The 18,289-nt window shown below is 44.0% G+C and overlaps 1 protein-coding gene across 3 annotated transcripts in view; it reads left to right on the forward strand.

Moving 5' to 3' along the window:
• The window catches only part of ABCB1 (ATP binding cassette subfamily B member 1), an 82,416-nt gene that overhangs the window by 22,227 nt on the left and 41,900 nt on the right, over positions 1 to 18,289 (forward strand). For 2 of the 3 annotated variants that reach the window (XM_045004931.1, XM_045004932.1), the window contains exons 10-12: positions 13,183 to 13,296; positions 16,135 to 16,245; positions 18,096 to 18,221. In XM_045004931.1, coding sequence (XP_044860866.1) covers positions 13,183 to 13,296; positions 16,135 to 16,245; positions 18,096 to 18,221 — 351 coding nt within the window. Of the gene's footprint in view, positions 1 to 13,182; positions 13,297 to 13,649; positions 13,672 to 16,134; positions 16,246 to 18,095; positions 18,222 to 18,289 lie in introns of those variants that run through there. The other variant, XM_045004933.1, reaches the window with a different exon arrangement.

Here is an 18,289-nt window from a genome sequence, read left to right on the forward strand (position 1 = left end):
TAAACAGAATGAGTCTGCACTGAGTTACAGTGCATGCAACCCTACTGAAGTCAGTGGGGATAAATATGCTGTACACTGACACTGAATTTGGCCTGCTGCACCTCAGTTTTCATCCATGCTAAGTAAAACAAAATGTAATTATCAAACTACCACTGTGTGGGCAGTGGATGTCTCATAGGATTGATAACATCATAATCCTTTCATCTGTAAGTCACTAGTTTTAGTTCAGACCATCTCAGTAATGACCAAAAATTGTTTCCATCTGATACTACTCAGTAATCACTGGAGTCGGAGGCCCATGTTATATGACAGAGGTATAACCTTTTGTAACTACCACCTATATTGTGTGGGTGGAGCTAGGAAATGAGGACCAGTCTCTTTCTAGCACTTCTGTGTGTCACAACTTTATTACTGCCAAAATACAAGATCAGGTCAGTTCCTAATGGACAGATATTCACATCACTAAAATCATCATCCTTTTTGGCATATGACTGGTACCCTTGCTGGAGGTCTGAGTAGAGGGGCTAAGAATTCAATGAATATAGAGACTGAACTATCATCTCACTTTGAGGTGATCCCTCCAGGATGGGATTCAGGCCTGGATTAAAGAATTTGGGAGCCCTGTGTACTATGGAAATTGGGCCCTGCTCCCTTCTATGAACTGGACAGCAATACCTCATACATACCCCATTGCACACAGACTCTAGAATGCCCCTCCTGCCCCACATATACCCCAACAACCGTTCACAACCCTCCAACTTATCCTAACAACCACCACACACAGTTCAGCAGCCCTGACATACATCCCACTCACTACAGCCCCCAACATCTTCCCTTCATCCCAACATACCGGCTCCCAACAGCACAACCTTCAAACCCTTCAGCCTCCAAAACATGTGTCCCTATGGGTGCTCCATTTCAGGTGTGCATGCATCTCCTGCACCTTTGACTGGAGATTTTTGGTAGCAGTGCTCATTCGGCCCACACATTTGCCCTACATGTCCTCATGGTCTCTATCAAGGATATATAGGGCTGCATGGGTGAACCGCCATCAATTTCTTCTCAGCTGTCATCAGCTTGAGATGGAGCACTAAGCATGTCCAATTTACCGTGTTTGTTAGATAGTAATTAATTAGTTCTATTTAGTTAGTTTGGAGTTGTTCTTTCCCTTTTGTGTTTTCCCCCTTTCAGGGGTTAATTTTGGACTCTTATTTCTGGGGTATGCCGGAATCCCCGGGTTTTAAATGTTGTTCTTCCTACTGGGAATCCTTCTTGGTTAGTATTGGACTCTGTGTCCCATCCTCTTTGAGGTCACCAAAAACTTCAGGGGATGAGAGGTCTATGTCTGTACCTGCCATATCAACAGTCTTGCACTCTAAGTGAAAATATCATCAAGAGAAGAATAACTATTAGATCGCAGACCCCAAGTGGAGTATTACTGAGGCTCCAAGTACATCTGGTACCATGAAGGTATCTAAGGCTTCTAAAAGCTATGCCTCTTCCAAAAAGGACTTGGTGCTGAAGAGATCCTCTGCTACAGGTAGTCACTCACAGCTATGTCAGCAGACATTCTATGACAAAGAGATTGTCACCGTCTGGCTCCTTAGTACCCTCAGTATCTACTTCACCACCCTGGACTGCTCCATCTGAATCTATGCTTGCACAGGTTCACTTTACAGCACATACTAGCCAGTTGCAGTTAATTTCGACCTCCATTGTTCCTCTGGTGCCACAGGAGTTCTGTTACTCAAGAGGCCTCTTTGTACCCAATGAATTGAGTTTCCTCTACTGTCTAGTTTTGCTCGCCTCTCAGTACCAAGATCCAATGGGCCATTGACAGCACCTTTCTTGTCAGGACTGTCTGGTTCCCCATCTTCTTCCATTCAGGGAAAGCACTTATCACCTCCAATGGAATATACGAATGACTGTGACTTGCAACTTTCTGTTTGGGGATCTCCTGTTTACTCAAAGGAATGTTATTCTCCTCCACATGCAGAGAGAAAGAAGGAGAGGTGACCCTGACCTCTGACCACCTGGGGTAACCAACAGTGGCTACCTGCACCTATGCCTTATGGTCCACCTCATTGGTCTTATTGGGATCCATGGGTCCTGTATCGTCAACAATTTCTGAGGGCCCTGCTTTCCCCCTGCAGGGGGCATAGACATTTTTGCTCTCCCATACCTTCACTCCCTCCTTACCAGCCAGAAACAGTAGAGGACACCTTTGAAGAACAAGAGGCAAGGGCTTATCAGGAAGTAACACCTCAGATGAATCTTTCCTTGTCATCACTGGATGAGGCTGAAATGCCTGCACCATCTTCAATGGCAGATGAATTCAGGCAATTCCAGCAGCTGATGAAGTGGATCACAGATGCACTTTAGATTCCTCTTGAACAATCCCAGGACTCCCACCATAAACTCCTGGACATTTTACAGCCCTCTGCTTCAGCATGTGTGGCACTTCCAATTAACACGGCTCTTTTAGTACTGGTCAGGACCAATTGGCAAACTCCAGTTACAGCACTCCTGACTTGTAAGTATGCCAACCAAAAATATTATGTCCCAGCCAAGGATTTCAAATTTTTATTTTCACATCTGTCACCAAATTCCTTGGTTGTAGATGCAGTTAATGAATGTGGGAGGTAGCATAACAGAAAGGCTACTCCCTATAGCAAAGACCAGAAGAGCCTTGATCTTTTCAGTTGCAAAAGCTATTCCTCTGTGACACTACAATTTTGAATAGCAAACCATCATGTCTAAACAAGACTACAGTAATTCCTCACTTAATGTGTGTTCATCATCACGTTCAGTTTCCGCAGGGAATGTTTGCAGCCGCAGCCATGCGTCTATTGTGTCTCCTACCTCCATTCATACTGCCTTGTAGAGTGTGAGGCTACATTAACAACAATGTGTTAACCCTTGAGGGCTCAGCAGAGTGCTAGTTCATCATTTAGCAGCAAGGCATTCCCTGGGAAATATCCCACCCTCTTTCACCCTCTGATTCTACCACCTCAACCAAGCTTCACAATCATCATTGCTGTGTACAGTATTAAATTGTTTGTTTAAAACTTATACTGTGTGTATGTGTGTGTGTATACACACACACACACACACACACACGTCTTTTGTGGAACCTAACCATGCTCCCCCCCCCGATTTACATTAATTGTTATGGGGAAATTGGATTCACTTAACATTGTTTTGCTTAAAGTAGCATTTTTCAGGAACATAACTACAACATTAAGCGAGGAGTTACTGTACTGAATATTTGCCAGAAGAACATTGGGAGCATTTAAAGGCCCTCACAAGTAAGGGTCAGCTCTTGGTGGAGACATTTCTACGGGCCTCCTTGGATGCAGTTGATGCAGCCCAATCCATATCCTTGGAAGCAGTCCGATCCATATCCTCTGCAATCATGATGTGATGAGCAACTTGGCACCAACTATCTGGTTTTCTGTAGAGGGACCTTCCCTTTGATGGTCATAAATTGTTTTCTGACTGTATGGATGATTCACTTTACACACTGAAGGATTTGAAAGCCACTATCAGATCCCTTTGGATCTATGCGTCAGCAAATAAGAAAAGTATTGTAGGTCTCAAACAGTGCAGAGGTCATGCCCAGCTCAATTTTCTGGTTTTCACAAACCACCTGAGCTTCTAGCTAAGAGATTTAGGTATTCAGAGAAGAAACCATCCATTTTTATAACCACTTCATCGCAGCTACTTGCATTGTCCAAGCATCACTTTTCATAGCTTGGTCAAGAGTCCAAACCATCCATTTCATAAGAATCTACTGTTGCACTCTCCAGCCCTCTTTCCCCCTTTTGGATTTCATCTCTCTCATTTTTGATCTGCTTGGGAGACAATAACATCTGACAAATGGGCTTTGGAGGTTGTAACATCCAATTATTCCATCCATTTTACATCTGTCTCTCTCTCTCCCATTCCCCCTTACTGTTTCTTTTCTGGGACAGATTTCATGATAAATCGCTGAGTCAGGAGATTGCCTCTTTTCTATGTTAAGGAGCCATAGAACCTGTTCACTTCAGCACAGGAAGAAAGGGTTCTATTCCAAGTATTTTCTGGCCCCAAAAAGGATGGAGGATGGAGACTAATATTAGATCTCACACACCTCAATAACTATATGAAACACCAGAAATTCAGGATGGTGACCCTTGCACTTATAATTCTCTCTCTAGATTCTGGAGATTGGTTTGCAACTCTCAACCTTCAGGACACATATTGCCATTCGCCCTCTCACAAGAAGTTTACTTCATTTCCAGTCAGCCATGACTAAGGCTATGTTTTAGTCACGGGTATTTTTAGTAAAAGTCATAGACAGCTCACGGGCAATAAACAAAAATTCACAGCCCGTGACCTGTCCATGATTGTACTATATACCCTGGACTAAATCTTGGGTGATCTGAGGGGGATGGCCCAGGGGTGCCAGGGGTCCCAGGGGTGCTCTGGGGGGGACAGCCTGGGACCCCCACTGCTGCTCGGGGGGGGGGTTGGCACGGCTGGCAAGCTCCCTACCTGGCTCTCTGTGGCTCCCCAGAAGTGGCGACATGTCCCTTGGCTCCTAGGCGGAGATGTGGCCAGAGGGCTCTGTGCTCTGCCTCTCCCCTGAGCACCAGCTCTGCAGCTCCCATTGGCCAGGAACCGTGGCCAATGGGAGCTGCTGGGGCGGCGCCTGCAGGCAGAGGCAGCACGTGGAGCCGCCTGGCTGTGCCTTTGCCTAGGAGCTGAGGGAGGGACATGTCGCTGCTTCTGAGGAGTCTCCCAAGGTAAGCACCATCCAGAGCCCTCACCCCCTCCAATGCCCCAACCCCCTGCCCTAGTTCTCTCCCACACACAAACTCCTGCTGCTGTGGGAGGGAGGGACGTATTGGCCTGAGACTGCCCCAGCAGCAGCCAGTGCAGCTGGCCCAGGGGCTGCCCAAGCGGCTTTAGATTTAGATTTTGCTCCTAATGTAGCAAGCATGTCAGTGTCATGCAAATATGAACTGTGTCTGAAATGTTTGGCTCTGTGTTTGCTGGTAGTAGGCCTGGGATACTTTAACCTTCTGAAACCAACTGGCAGAGATTGGAAAAGATATTCTTTTAAAAATACATTAAACATATTGTGTTTTATTTCTGAGTCGAAAGGAGCTTTAAAAACTGCCTCCAGTGGATGGAGCAGACTTTCTGGGACTTTTACAGCCCTAATGCACCCTCATTCCTGAGTTCTCTATAAAAGGGAAGCTGGGACTTTGCATAGTTTAGGGAAGTTGAAAGAGTAACAGAATTGTCTTTGGAGAATGACTCACTACAACCCTGTCTACACACAAAAAAGGTGTGCAATATCTGAGGTAACTCAACCAATCATCACCCTTACTCTACAGCTAATTTGCATGCAACAATTTTATTGGTTGTAGTAAGTGATAAGCAGGGCGGCTCTAGGAATTTGGCCGCCCCAAGCACGCCGGTCCCGCGGCTCTGGGGGACCTCTTGCAGACGTGCCTGCAGAGGTCCACCGGAGCCGCGGGACCAGCGGACCCTCCGCAGTCATGCCTGCGGGAGGTTCACCAGAGCCGCGGCAGCAGCAGACCCTCCGCAGGGACGTCTGCGGGAGGTCCACCGGAGCCGCGGGACGAGCGGACCCTCCGCAGTCATGCCTGCGGCAGGTCCACCTGTCCCGCGGCTCCGGTGGACCTCCCGCAGGCATGACTGCGGAAGGTCCGCCGGAGCCGCCTGCCGCCCTGCCGGCAAAATGCTGCCCCAAGCGCGCGTTTGGCGCGCTGGGGTCTGGAGCCGGCCCTGGTGATAAGACAGAGACTGCACAAATGATAGGGATTTCCCCAGATAGATCTGTTCGCATCTCGAGCAAACCGGAAATGCCAGGACTTTTGCTCCTTTCAAGGCCTGTCACCGGGGTCCCTGTCGGACGCTTTTCTCCTTCCATGGAATTATCATCTACTCTACGCATTTCCCCCGTTCCCCCTAGTCCACAGAGTCCTGCTGAAGCTCCGACAAGACAGAGCACATCTCATCTTGATTGTGCCAGCGTGGGCACTGGTACACCACGCTGCTCCGTTTTTCAATAGCCAGCCCAATTCCTCTGCCGCTTCACCCGGATCTCATAACCCAAGATCACGGCACTCTCCGTCACCCAGACCTGACGGCCCTCCACCTCACGACGTGGCTCCTGCATGGCTAGACGAGTCGGAATTGCGCTGCTCTGCTCCTGTGCAGCATGTCTTGTTGAGCAGCAGAAAGCCTTCCACTCACTCTACTTACCTAGCCAAGTGGAAGCGCTTCGCTTGCTGGGCTCAGGCGCGCAACGTTGGCCCTTTGGAGCTCCCTATCCCAGTTGTCCTCGACTACCTCTGGTTCCTGAAACAGCAAGGCCTAGCATTGTCCTCTCTGAAGGTACACTTAGCGGCCATATCCGCTTTCCACCCAGGAGAGGGTGGACACACGGTTTTCTCTCATCCATTGACTGCTAGATTCCAGAAGGGCCTTGAGCGTCTCTACCCTCAAGTACGTCACCCGACTCCTACCTGGGACCTAAACCTGGTCCTCAACAGGCTCATGTCTCCACCCTTTGAGCCATTGGCCACCTGCTCGCTGCTATACCTGTCCTGGAAGACAGTCTTTTTGGTAGCCATCACATCGGCTAGGCGGGTCTCTGAACTCCGAGCGCTCACGGTGGACCCGCCCTATACTGTTTTTCATAAGGACAAGGTACAGCTGCGTCCGCATCCAGCGTTCCTCCCGAAAGTGGTATCAGCTTTCCACAACAATCAAGACATCTTCCTCCCGGTTTTCTTTCCAAAGCCGCATGCATCCTCACGCAAGCAACAGCTTCACTCTCTCGATGTTCGTAGGGCGCTGGCTTTTTACATAGATCGGACAAAGCTGTTCCGTAAGTCTCCCCAACTGTTCATTGCAGTTGCCAACCGCATGCGAGGTCTTCCCATTTCATCGCAGAGGATCTCCTCGTGGCTGACAGCGTGCATACGCACCTGCTATGACTTAGCTAATGTTCCCTTGGGCCATCTCACCGCCCACTCTACCAGAGCCCAGGCCTCATCAGCCGCCTTTCTGGCTCACGTCCCAATACAAGAAATATGTCGTGTGGCAACCTGGTCGTCGGTTCATACCTTCGCTTCCCACTATGCTCTGGTTCAGCAATCTAGAGATGACGCAGCCTTTGGCTCCGCGGTCCTACATTCCGCCACATCTCTCTCTGTGACGTTATTGATATAAATTGGGACCATATAGAACATGGGTTGCAACCAAGGTCCTGTAGTGGCACCAAATCTTAGGGAAAGGGGGTCATATAAGGTGTCTAAGACCAGGTTATGTGTTGCTGGTTATGATTATGCTGTCTGTATGTCCATGTATCATTTTGTAGTTGAAGTTATAAGTATTGGCTCTGTACTGTCTGTATTTTGTATTGTGCTCTGCTTCTGTGCTCTGCTTCTGGGTGACACCACAGACAAACTGGTGTTAGCCCTGCCTAGCCTGCTTGATGGCCCATTAAGGACCATCAGCTACACAATTGACCCATGGAGAGAAGGCAGACATGCCTTGTGACTCAGCAAAGTATGCAGGGACTGGCCCATGTGACTCCAGACTCCATTTTGCTGTAATTTTCCACAGTAAGGACAAAGAGATTCTTACACCTGGAAAAGCCTATATAAGGCTGATGCTTCATCTCCATCTTGTCTTCAATCCTGCTTCTTACCTCTGGAGGGACTTTGCTACAAACTGAAGCTCTGCACAAAGGACTGACTGACCCATCCCAGCGGGGGTTGTTCCAGAGACTTGATTTGAACCTGCGGTTTATGCCATCACTGCTGCAAGCCTGAACTAAGAACTTTGCCATTACTATATGTAATTGATTCCATTTAACCAATTCTAGCTCTCATCTCTACCTTTTTCCCTTTATGAATAAACCTTTAGATTTTAGATTCTAAAGGATTGGCAACAGCGTGATTTGTGGGTAAGATCTGATGTGTATATTGACCTGGGTCTGGGGCTTGATTCTTTGGAATCGAGAGAACCTTTTTCTTTTATTGGGGTGTTGGTTTTCATAACCATTCATCCCCAGGACGAGTGGCACTGGTGGTGATACTGGGAGACTGGAGTGTCTAAGGAAATTGCTTGTGTGACTTGGGGTTAGCCAGTGGGGTGAAACCAAAGTGCTTTTTGTCTGGCTGGTTTGGTTTGCCTTAGGGGTGGAAAAACCCCAGCCTAGGGCTGTAACTGCCCTGTTTGAGCAATTGGTCCTGAATTGGCACTCTCAGTTGTGTCCCGCCAGAACTGCCTCGTCACACTCTCCGACCCCACCGCCTAGGTAAGGCTTGGGAATCACCTAAATGGAATGGATATGAGCAAGCACTCGAAGAAGAAAAAACGGTTACTTACCTTTGTAACTGTTGTTCTTCGAGATGTGTTGCTCATATCCATTCCACACCCACCCTACTTCCACTCTGTCGGAGTAGCCGGCAAGAAGGAACTGAGGGTCGGGTGGGTCGGCTGGGGTATATATCCGGTGCCGTAATGGCGCCACTCCAGGGGGCGCTCAGCCGACCCACTGAGTGTTGCTAGGGTAAAAATCTTCCGGCGAACGTGCACGCGGCACACACACACCTAAATGGAATGGATATGAGCAACACATCTCAAAGAACAACAGTTACAAAGGTAAGTAACCGTTTTTCATTAATCCCTAAATGCATGACCTTGCACTTTTCACTATTAAATTTCATTCTATTACTATTACTCCAGTTTACAAGGACATCCAGATCTTCCTGTATGATATCCCGGTCCTTCTCTGTATTAGCAATATCTCCCAGCTTTGTGTCATCCGCAAACTTTATTAGCACATTCCCGCTTTTTGTGCCAAGGTCAGTAATAAAAAGGTTAAATAAAATTGGTCCCAAAACTGATCCCTGAGGAACTCCACTAGTAACCTCCTTCCAGCCTGACAGTTCACCTTTCAGTATGACCCGTTGTAGTCTCCCCTTTAACCAGTTCCTTATCCACCTTTCAATTTTCATATTTATCCCCATCTTTTCCAATTTAACTAATAATTCCCCAAGTGGAACCGTGTCAAATGCCTTACTGAAATCGAGGTAAATTAGATCCACTGCATTTCCTTTGTCTAAAAACTCTGTTACTTTCTCAAAGAAGGAGATCAGGTTGGTTTGGCACGATCTACCTTTTGTGAAACCATGTTGTATTTTGTCCCAATTACCATTGACCTCAATGTCCTTAACTACCCTCTCCTTCAAAAATTTTTCCAAGACCTTACATACTACAGATGTCAAACTAACAGGCCTATAGTTACTCAGATCACTTTTTTTTCCTTTCTTAAAAATAGGTACTATGTTAGCAATTCTCTAGTCGTACGATACAACCCCTGAGTTTACCGATTCATTAAAAATTCTTGCTAATGGGCTTGCAATTTCATGTGCCAGTTCCTTTAATATTCTTGGATGAAGATTATCTGGGCCCTCCGATTTAGTCCCATTAAGCTGTTTGAGTTTGGCTTCTACCTCGGATGTGGTAATAGCTACCTTCATATCCTCATTCCCAATTGTCATCCTTCCATTATCCCTAAGCTCCTCATTAGCCTTATTAAAGACCGAGGCAAAGTATTTATTTAGATATTGGGCCATGCCTAGATTATCTTTAACCTCCACTCCATCCTCAGTGTTTAGCGGTCCCACTTCTTCTTTGTTTGTTTTCTTCTTATTTATATGGCTATAGAACCTTTTACTATTGGTTTTAATTCCCTTTGCAAGGTCCAACTCTACATGGCTTTTAGCCATGTTCTGACCTCAATAAGTTAGCGTTCCTTGCTAATCCTGCCCATCTTCCACTCCCTGTAGGCTTTCTGCTTTTTATTAATCACCTCTCTGAGATGCTTGCTCATCCAGCTTGGTCTACAACTCCTGCCTATGATTTTTTTCCCCTTTCTTGGGATGCAGGCTTCTGATAGTTTCTGCAACTTTGACTTGAAGTAATTCCAGGCCTCCTCTGCCTTTAGATCCACAAGTTCTTCAGTCCAATCCACTTGCCTAACTAATTTCCTTAATTCTTTAAAGTTAGCCCTTTTGAAATCAAAAACCCTAGTCCCAGATGTATTTTTGTTTATCCTTCCATCTAGTTTGACCTGAATTAACTCATGATCACTCGAACCAAGGTTGTCCCCTACAACCATTTCTTCTATGAGGTCCTCACTACTCACCAAAACCAAATCTAAAATGGCATCCCCCCTTGTTGGCTCTTCAACTACTTGATGAAGAAATCCATCAGCTATCACATCCAGAAAAATCTGAGCCCTATTACTACTACTAGCACTTGTCCTCCAGTCTATATCTGGGAAGTTAAAGTCTCCCATGATCACACAATTCCCATTAGTGTTTACTTCATTAAAAACATTAAAGAGGTCTCTATCCATCTCCAAATCAGATCCCGGCGGTCTGTAGCACACCCCAAGCACTATCTCAGGGGAGGCTCTAGTAGCTTTCTTTCCCAATGTGATTTTTGCCCAGACAGACTCTGTCTTATCCATTCCATCCCTTCTTATTTCTTTACAGTTAACCTCATCATTGACATACAATGCTACTCCACCACCTTTGCCTTTATTTCTGTCTTTCCTAAACAGCACATAGCCTTCAATACCTGTACTCCAGTCATGACTACTATTCCGCCATGTTTCTGTTATCCCTATAATATCCAGTTTCACTTCCTGCACCAGTAGCTCTAGTTCCTCCATTTTGTTTCCTAGGCTTCTCGCATTAGTGTACAGACAGCTTAATTTTTGCCATTTGGCTTCACTGACATTCTTTATCTGGTTAGGCACAGACATTCTACCACCAGTATCACCTATTAGACTGGTATCTACACTACCCTTCCTCCTTATGTCCATTCTTCTGCTCATGGCTGTATCCTCTCTTACTTTGTTTTCTTCCCTCTCGGTGTTAAATTCCGGCATGGAGATTACCTGGACATCTCCCAACCATCTCCCCCAAATTCCTAGTTTAAAGCTCTCTTAATCAGTTGGGCGAGCCTCCATCCTAGAAGTCTATTTCCCTCCTTACTCAGGTGAAGTCCATCCCGAGAGAACAGTCCTCTGTCCATGAATGCTTCCCAATGGCCATACATCCCAAAGCCCTCCTTATAGCACCACTGCCTGAGTCATCTGTTGATCGCCATAATCTTGTCACACCTTTGTTGCCCTTCTCTAGGAACAGGCAGAATCCCACTGAAGATCACCTGAGCCTCGATTTCCTTAAGCGTCTTCCCCAGCCTGGCATAGTCTCCCTTGATACGTTCCAGCGAGAACCTAGCCGTATCATTCGTTCCCACATGAAGGATAATCAACGGATTCTTTCCCGCTCCCATTAAGATCCTTTTCAGCCTCAGGTCCACATCCCGTATCTTAGCACCCGGCAGACAGCACACCCTTCTGTTCAGCTCTAGTTACACGCCTGTCTATTCTTCTCAGTAAGGAGTCCCCAATCACGTAGACCTGCCTTTTCCTGGTGACAGTATGATTCTCTGGTCTATCCCCTGCTCTCACTGGCTGCAAGTCCTCTCGATTCCTGTTCGCCCTTGCAATCCTCTGCAACCCATCCTGTATTCTCCTGGGGCTCATATTTGGTGTTGTCTCCATTGACTCTTCCCCTCTTCCTGTAGGGCTAGCTGCTCTCCTCTTTTTCCTTGCCCTCTCACCTTCAGTGACCACCTGCTGTGTCCCTTCTTCATTTTCCAACTCTGCAAACCTGTTCTTGAGCTCTATTTCTCCTTCACTGGCCTGTCTTTTCCTCTGCCTGGTTCTCTTAGTTACATGCTTCCACCGTCCACTTTCCTCACTCAGCAGTCTCCCCTCAGAATTCTTTGGTCCTGCTTCCATCTGCAAGTCTGAGATTATCCCTTCAGCCGCCTCATTTCTTTGCTCCATCATCTACTCGAACCCCCTTCTAAACTTGACCTGAGTTTCCACCTGCATCTCCAGTCCTTGGATCTTTTCTTCCATCAGTTCTATCAGGCGGCACTTCATGCAGACGAAACTCTTTTCAGGCACCCCCTCCAGGATCATGTACATGCTGCAGCTTCCACATCCGGTCATCCTCATTGTGTCTTTCACTGCTGCCTCTGTATCGGTCATAGCCTTCCCACTGAAAACCTGTTAGTCAAAGAAACAAAAACCAAAACAAACCCCCAACAGGCACCAGAACACTGGCAGACCACCACCCCCTCCCTTCACTAGCCTGTCAGTTCTTCTGCCTAGGTCTAGGTCTCCCCCGAAAACTCCCCCTGTAAACTCCCAGTGAAACTCCCCTGTTTACAGCTCTGTTTTCTGGCTGCTGTGCCGCTGCACATAAAACTCTTAACATAAAACTATAAGCTTGAGCAGCAAAGGAGTGGGTCATCACAAGTGGTGTCTTGTAAAGAGAAAATGTCTAAAGAAAGAGACTGTCAGAGGGACTTCCTCTCTATTTTCCCTAGAAGATGAGGGGAATCTATCTGGCCAGATATGAGAATAAAGCTGTTAAAAAAATGCCAGTCTTTTCAAAACTTCCCATGATTTTTTTTCAGTTTGGGGGAGGGAGTGAGGAAGCAACTGAAATGCAAAAGATTTTCAGTTTCTGAAAAGCATTTTTGATGAAAAGTTTCAGTTTCTATCCTTTTGTCAAAAATGGGAAAATTATGACAAAAATGAAAATTTTCCATGAAAACGTTTGTTTTGGTCAAAAAGCCAGTTAACATTTAAAATTATTTTTAGCAGTAAAAAGACTCAGTCCCTAAAGTTTGGTTGTCCTGTTTGTTATACATAGCTTTGTTTACTTATGTCTGTAGGGGGATTAACCTAACGCCTCAAACCATCTCTGGCTTGTCCCAAGCATCAGCACCCGAGTCTAAGCAATATCTATCTTGGGGTCATCTCATGAAGGAACATGATTCCCATCTTAGAGTCCCTTTTCTTCCTCTTGTCCTTTATCTTTTGCCTCAGTAGTTGCCCTTCCTTTCTTTTCTTCTTTGAATCTAGACATGCTGAACTTGTATAACAGACATGAAAGCTTTTGCACTAATATTAGTAGGTATTCATTAATAAATGTAGTTATCTCATTACAGTTTGATGACTGGATAACCTGGTAGCATTCTTGTACTTTTTTTGTTTAGGTCTTTTTTGCTATATTAATTGGAGCGTTTAGTGTTGGACAGACTGCACCAGGTATGGAGGCATTTGCTAATGCAAGGGGAGCCGCCTATGCAATCTTTAATATCATAGACAATGTAAGTATCTTTGTTATGACTATTATTTGAAAATAAAGTGAGTCAGATTTTTTAGGTCATGGCTCTCTTTCTGGGTCTGTGATTAGCAGGCACAAAAAATTGTGAGTGCAATTTGAAGTCATTAAAATGTCTAATGATCTGACATGGTGTGGCAATGAGATATTTAGATATTTAAATAGCATCATGTATACTCATGAATAAAATTGTAGGTGCAAATTTGTGCTTGGAATTATTTCTACTTGCAGAGTCAAAAAGGAGGCCAGATTAAAGCAGAACTGAAAATCAACCCCCCAAAATCCTTGTGAAATGTGCATAATCAAATATTTTTTTACTGAGAGTCTATACAAGAAAGAGGAGAAAACAATAATGGCGCTTGTGAGTCTAAGCTTAGTTTTTTGTGAGATTATATGTCTTTAGCTATTCATAATTTATAGGTCTGAGTCAATCCCTGGTTTATTTCCAGTTATTTGACTGTTTAACATCTACCTTAATGTCCAAAATGTGAAACAGCTTATTTGTTTCCTTATAAATAGGAATGTGTGTATGTAAGCAATGACACTATGGGAGGTGTATTTATCAGTCAGTTGCTCTGCCTACACTAATCTGTTTTTTCTAAAATTTCCAACTCTTGCTGCACTGGTGGTAGCAATGGTTGGAGCACTAGTGTAGGTGGGGGTTACATGTTTGCTGCTGTTTTTACAAACAAAGATTCCAGACCTGCTCAGGATAGGGCTGGAAGTAATGGTGATTAAAAACTCTGCTTCGCAGTCTACACTAGCGCTGCTGCTATTGTTACAGCCAGTGGAGCTGCACCACTGATGGTGCCATTGTGAGCATTTTCTCAAAAAAGTATAGTAGACAAGGCCTAAGGGCTAGATTAGGCAAGCTTTCAAAACTTGGAACTCCCACTGACTTCATTTAAAAGCCAATGGAAGTTCCATGGGCTGAGAACTTGAGAATTGGGGCTTAAGAAGATAAAAATATTTTGAATAAGGCTGTCAAGCAATTAAAAAATTAATCTTGATTAATCATGCTGTTAAACAATAATAGGATACCATTTATTTAAATATTTTTGGATGTTTTACATTTTCAAATATATTGATTTCAATTATAACACAGAATACGAAGTGTACAGTGCTCACTTTATATTTATTTTTATTACAAATATTTGCACTGTAAAAAACAAAAGAAATAGTATTTTTCAGTTCACCTAATACAAGTACTATAGTGCAATCTCTTTATAATGAAAGTTGAACTTACAAATGTAGACTTATGTACAAAAAACCCCTACATTCAAAAATAAAACAATGTCAAACTTTAGAGCCTTCAAGTCCAATCAGTCCTACTTCTTGTTCAGACAAACAAGTTGGTTTACATTTGCAGAAGATAATGCTACCTGCTTCTTGTTTACAATATCACCTGAAAGTGAGAACAAGTGTTTGCATGGCACTATTGTAGCTGGTGTCGCAAGATATTTATGTGCCAGATGTGCTAAAGATTCATATGTCCCTTCATCTTCAACCACCATTCCAGAGGACATGCGTCCATGCTGATGATGGATTCTGCTCGATAACGATTCAAAGCAGTGTGGACCAATGCATGTTCATTTTCATCATCTGAGTCAGATGACACCAACAGAAGGTTGATTATCTTTTTTGGTGGTATGGGTTCTGTAGTTTCTGCATCAGAGCTTTGCTCTTTTAAGACTTCTGAAAGCATGTTTCACACCCTGTCCCTCTCAGATTTTGGAAGGAACTTCAGATTCTTGAAGCTTGGGTCGAGTGCTGTAGCTATCTTTAGAAATTTCACATTGGTATCTTCTTTGCATTTTGCCAAATTTGCAGTGAAAGTGTTCTTAAAACGAACAACATGTGCTGGGTTATCATCTGAGACTGCTATAACATGAAATATATGGCAGAGTGTGGGTAAAACAGAGCAGGAGACATACAATTCTCCCCCAAGGAGTTCAGTTACAAATTTAATTAACACGTTATTTTTTTAACGAGCGTCATGAGCATGGAAGCCTGTCCTTTGGACAGGGCCAGCTCCAGCATTTTTGCCACCCCCATGCGGCACCACCAAAAAAAAAAAAAAAAACCGCGATCAGCAGCACTTCGGCAACAGCTCTTCTGCCACTGCTTCATTCTTCGGCGGCAATTCAGCAGCAGGTCCTTCCCTCCGAGAGGGACTGAGGGACTCGCTGCCGAATTGCTGCTGAAGAGCACACCCCTTTCCGTTGGCCGCCCCAAGCACCTGCTTGTTGCACTGGTGCCTGGAGCCGGCCCTGCCTCTGGAATGATGGCTGAAGCATGGAAGAGGCATATGTCTACACTGCCATATTTTTTCACACCCTTAAGCAAGAAAGTTTCAGTGCTGTAAAGTGGCAGTGTAGACAAGGCCTTAACTTCCTAGAGGTGATCCATCCAGGTTAGGGTGAGGCCATGTGATAAAGATTGCTGCCAGCTGTGCTGCAGCTGTCCTGTGGATAAATAGAGGAACTCAATCTCCAATGCTGTCTACTAAATTCAAACAAAAGTTTTTATTGGTTCTTTTTTTTCAAAGTTATCTCCCCACTATTGCATATGTAGCTAAGGAGCAGAGTAATGAAGAGACAAAACAGGTAATACTGGTGACATGGGTTGGAAGCCTCACCTGCCAGTGTAATTGTTGATTTCACCCAAGCCACCAAAAAAATTACACTTAATATCGCTAAATAATTACGGTCTATTCTAAGACTTTTAGCAGATGGCATAATGTAATGAGAATGTCATTAGGAAACATGATCAAATTTACTCTTTTCTTCCTTTTCATTTCTGTTTGGTGTTTTGTTCTACCTAGGAACCTCAAATTGACAGTTTTTCAGAGGCTGGCTACAAACCAGACAACATTAGAGGGAATTTGGAATTCCGCAATGTTTACTTCAATTATCCATCTAGGCAAGATGTAAAGGTACTGGAAATGAAGATCACATACATTCCAAATTAAAGATAAATTGATCATTTAGTGACAGGGAAACATCACTATAAATACATTTTCAAAAGGTGGAGTTAGCAAAAGCCTCCCTCTTTAGTTTGTACTGCTAACTTGCGTGAAAACCACAAACTGCCTTGTTTTCGCTAGGATTTTACCTCAGGCTAGCTAACTTAAGTTAAGAAATTACATAGTTTTCCTAGTGAAAACAGATCCAGAGTGGCTTTGCACAAAAGTTAAAGGATCTGTTGCTATTATAAACCCAATCTCATCTGCTAATATATTTATATCGAGAAAAAATATTTATTTTAGCCCAGTAAGAATGACTTGTGGAGGTATAAAGACCTCCACAAGTATCCATGGTACAAGTCTGTTAAAATGTGTTTAAATACAATATATCTTCATTAGGTAATGGCAGTCTCTGTTAAATTTAATTACTTCCTTCCTATGGCATTACAGAGGAGCTCTCTTATAATTAAGCATTATTAGCTTCTATTTCCCCCCTAAAAAAGTACTAAAATTGTTTTTCAGTGTAACATGAAAATGCCCAAGTGGCAGATCTCCATATCTTCATCTCAGCATACGTTTTCAAGAGCTCTCTTAATTCCCTGAAGTTGGGTAGCTAGTGCTGACAGCTACAAGGGCCCTTCTGTGTAGACCAGGATTCCATTTCCAGTCAGGAGTAGGGCAGTACTGTAAAACTGAAAGCCTGGGAAGGGATTCTTCTTTTCCTCTTCCACCACAGAGTTTAATGGCATCTTCCCTGCTCTGCCTCTCTGGTTGAGCAGAGGAGGTAGGAAAGATTAAATCCCCATGGAATGCAGCACTTCACACCAACTTTAGCTGTGAAATGCTGCATTCAAAAGGGATTAGTACAAGAAAACCTGTTTATAGTAAAGGGAAACTTTACTAAAGTGAAGAAACTCCACTCAAAGGTCATGTCTTCATTAGGGAATCCTCCAAAAAGCATCTCTTCATTGGTGAGTATTTTTCTGTAAAGTCCCCTAGTGTTGGCATGCACTGAAGCTTTATCTACATTTGGGACATTTTCAAAGATTTGCCACCATTACGAGCACTTGTTCAGATTCACAGGTGACAGCAAAGTTGGGAACCCAACTGTATAAGAGCTGCTGGCATTTTAAGCAATGTATTATCTAGAAATGTTCAGAACAGGGCTAATTAACATTGTACATAAGATGCTAGCATCCCATCTACATAATGGATCCCAACTTTGCCATCAGTAGTAGAGCAATATTAGTAATGATAAGAAATTATTGCAAAATTTCCCTAGCGTTGGTCAAGACTTTGGCCACATCTACACTACCAACTTTTATCGTCATAATTCTCCATCAGGGTAAATTATGGCTATCAATTTTGCCACTATAGACAAGTGTAAAAATTCCAATATGAATGAGTACAACTGTAGGGAATTCAAGGCAAAAAAGAGGCTTTTGCATCACAACAAAATAAACATGTTTTGATATGTCTGCATTCATCATATTTTGATTCTACTGCAATTAGTTCACCCTCCAGGTTGCATGGTAAATGCTCATAAAAAGGGTGTGGCTAATAAATGAGGATGCTACTACATAAAGACAGAATGTAGTATGTATATGTGGCAATGGTTCAGCAGAAAACGCAAAGTGAGCCCTGGTGTAAATAGCAACTATATTGTGCAATGTACTGATATTGAACCAAGTTCTGCTGAAAATGTGGAGAAATTCCATTGAAGTCACTGGACTTTCTCCAGATTTATATGATGTAAGGAAGAGCAGAAATTGACCCATTATGTTTTTGTTAATTTTTTTCATTATTATTGTCTTATGTAGATATTGAAAGGCTTGAATCTGAAGGTTAATTGTGGCCAGACAGTAGCCTTGGTTGGTAGCAGTGGCTGTGGGAAAAGTACAACTGTTCAACTGATCCAGAGATTTTATGATCCAGAGAAGGGCATGGTAAGACATCTGAACTGAGCTGGATGCTTTATATATCAAATTACTGTAATGTTTAGCAGTGGCCTGAC

This window comes from Mauremys mutica, chromosome 2, assembly GCF_020497125.1.
Source record: "Mauremys mutica isolate MM-2020 ecotype Southern chromosome 2, ASM2049712v1, whole genome shotgun sequence".
NCBI classification, from domain to species: Eukaryota; Metazoa; Chordata; order Testudines; family Geoemydidae; genus Mauremys; species Mauremys mutica.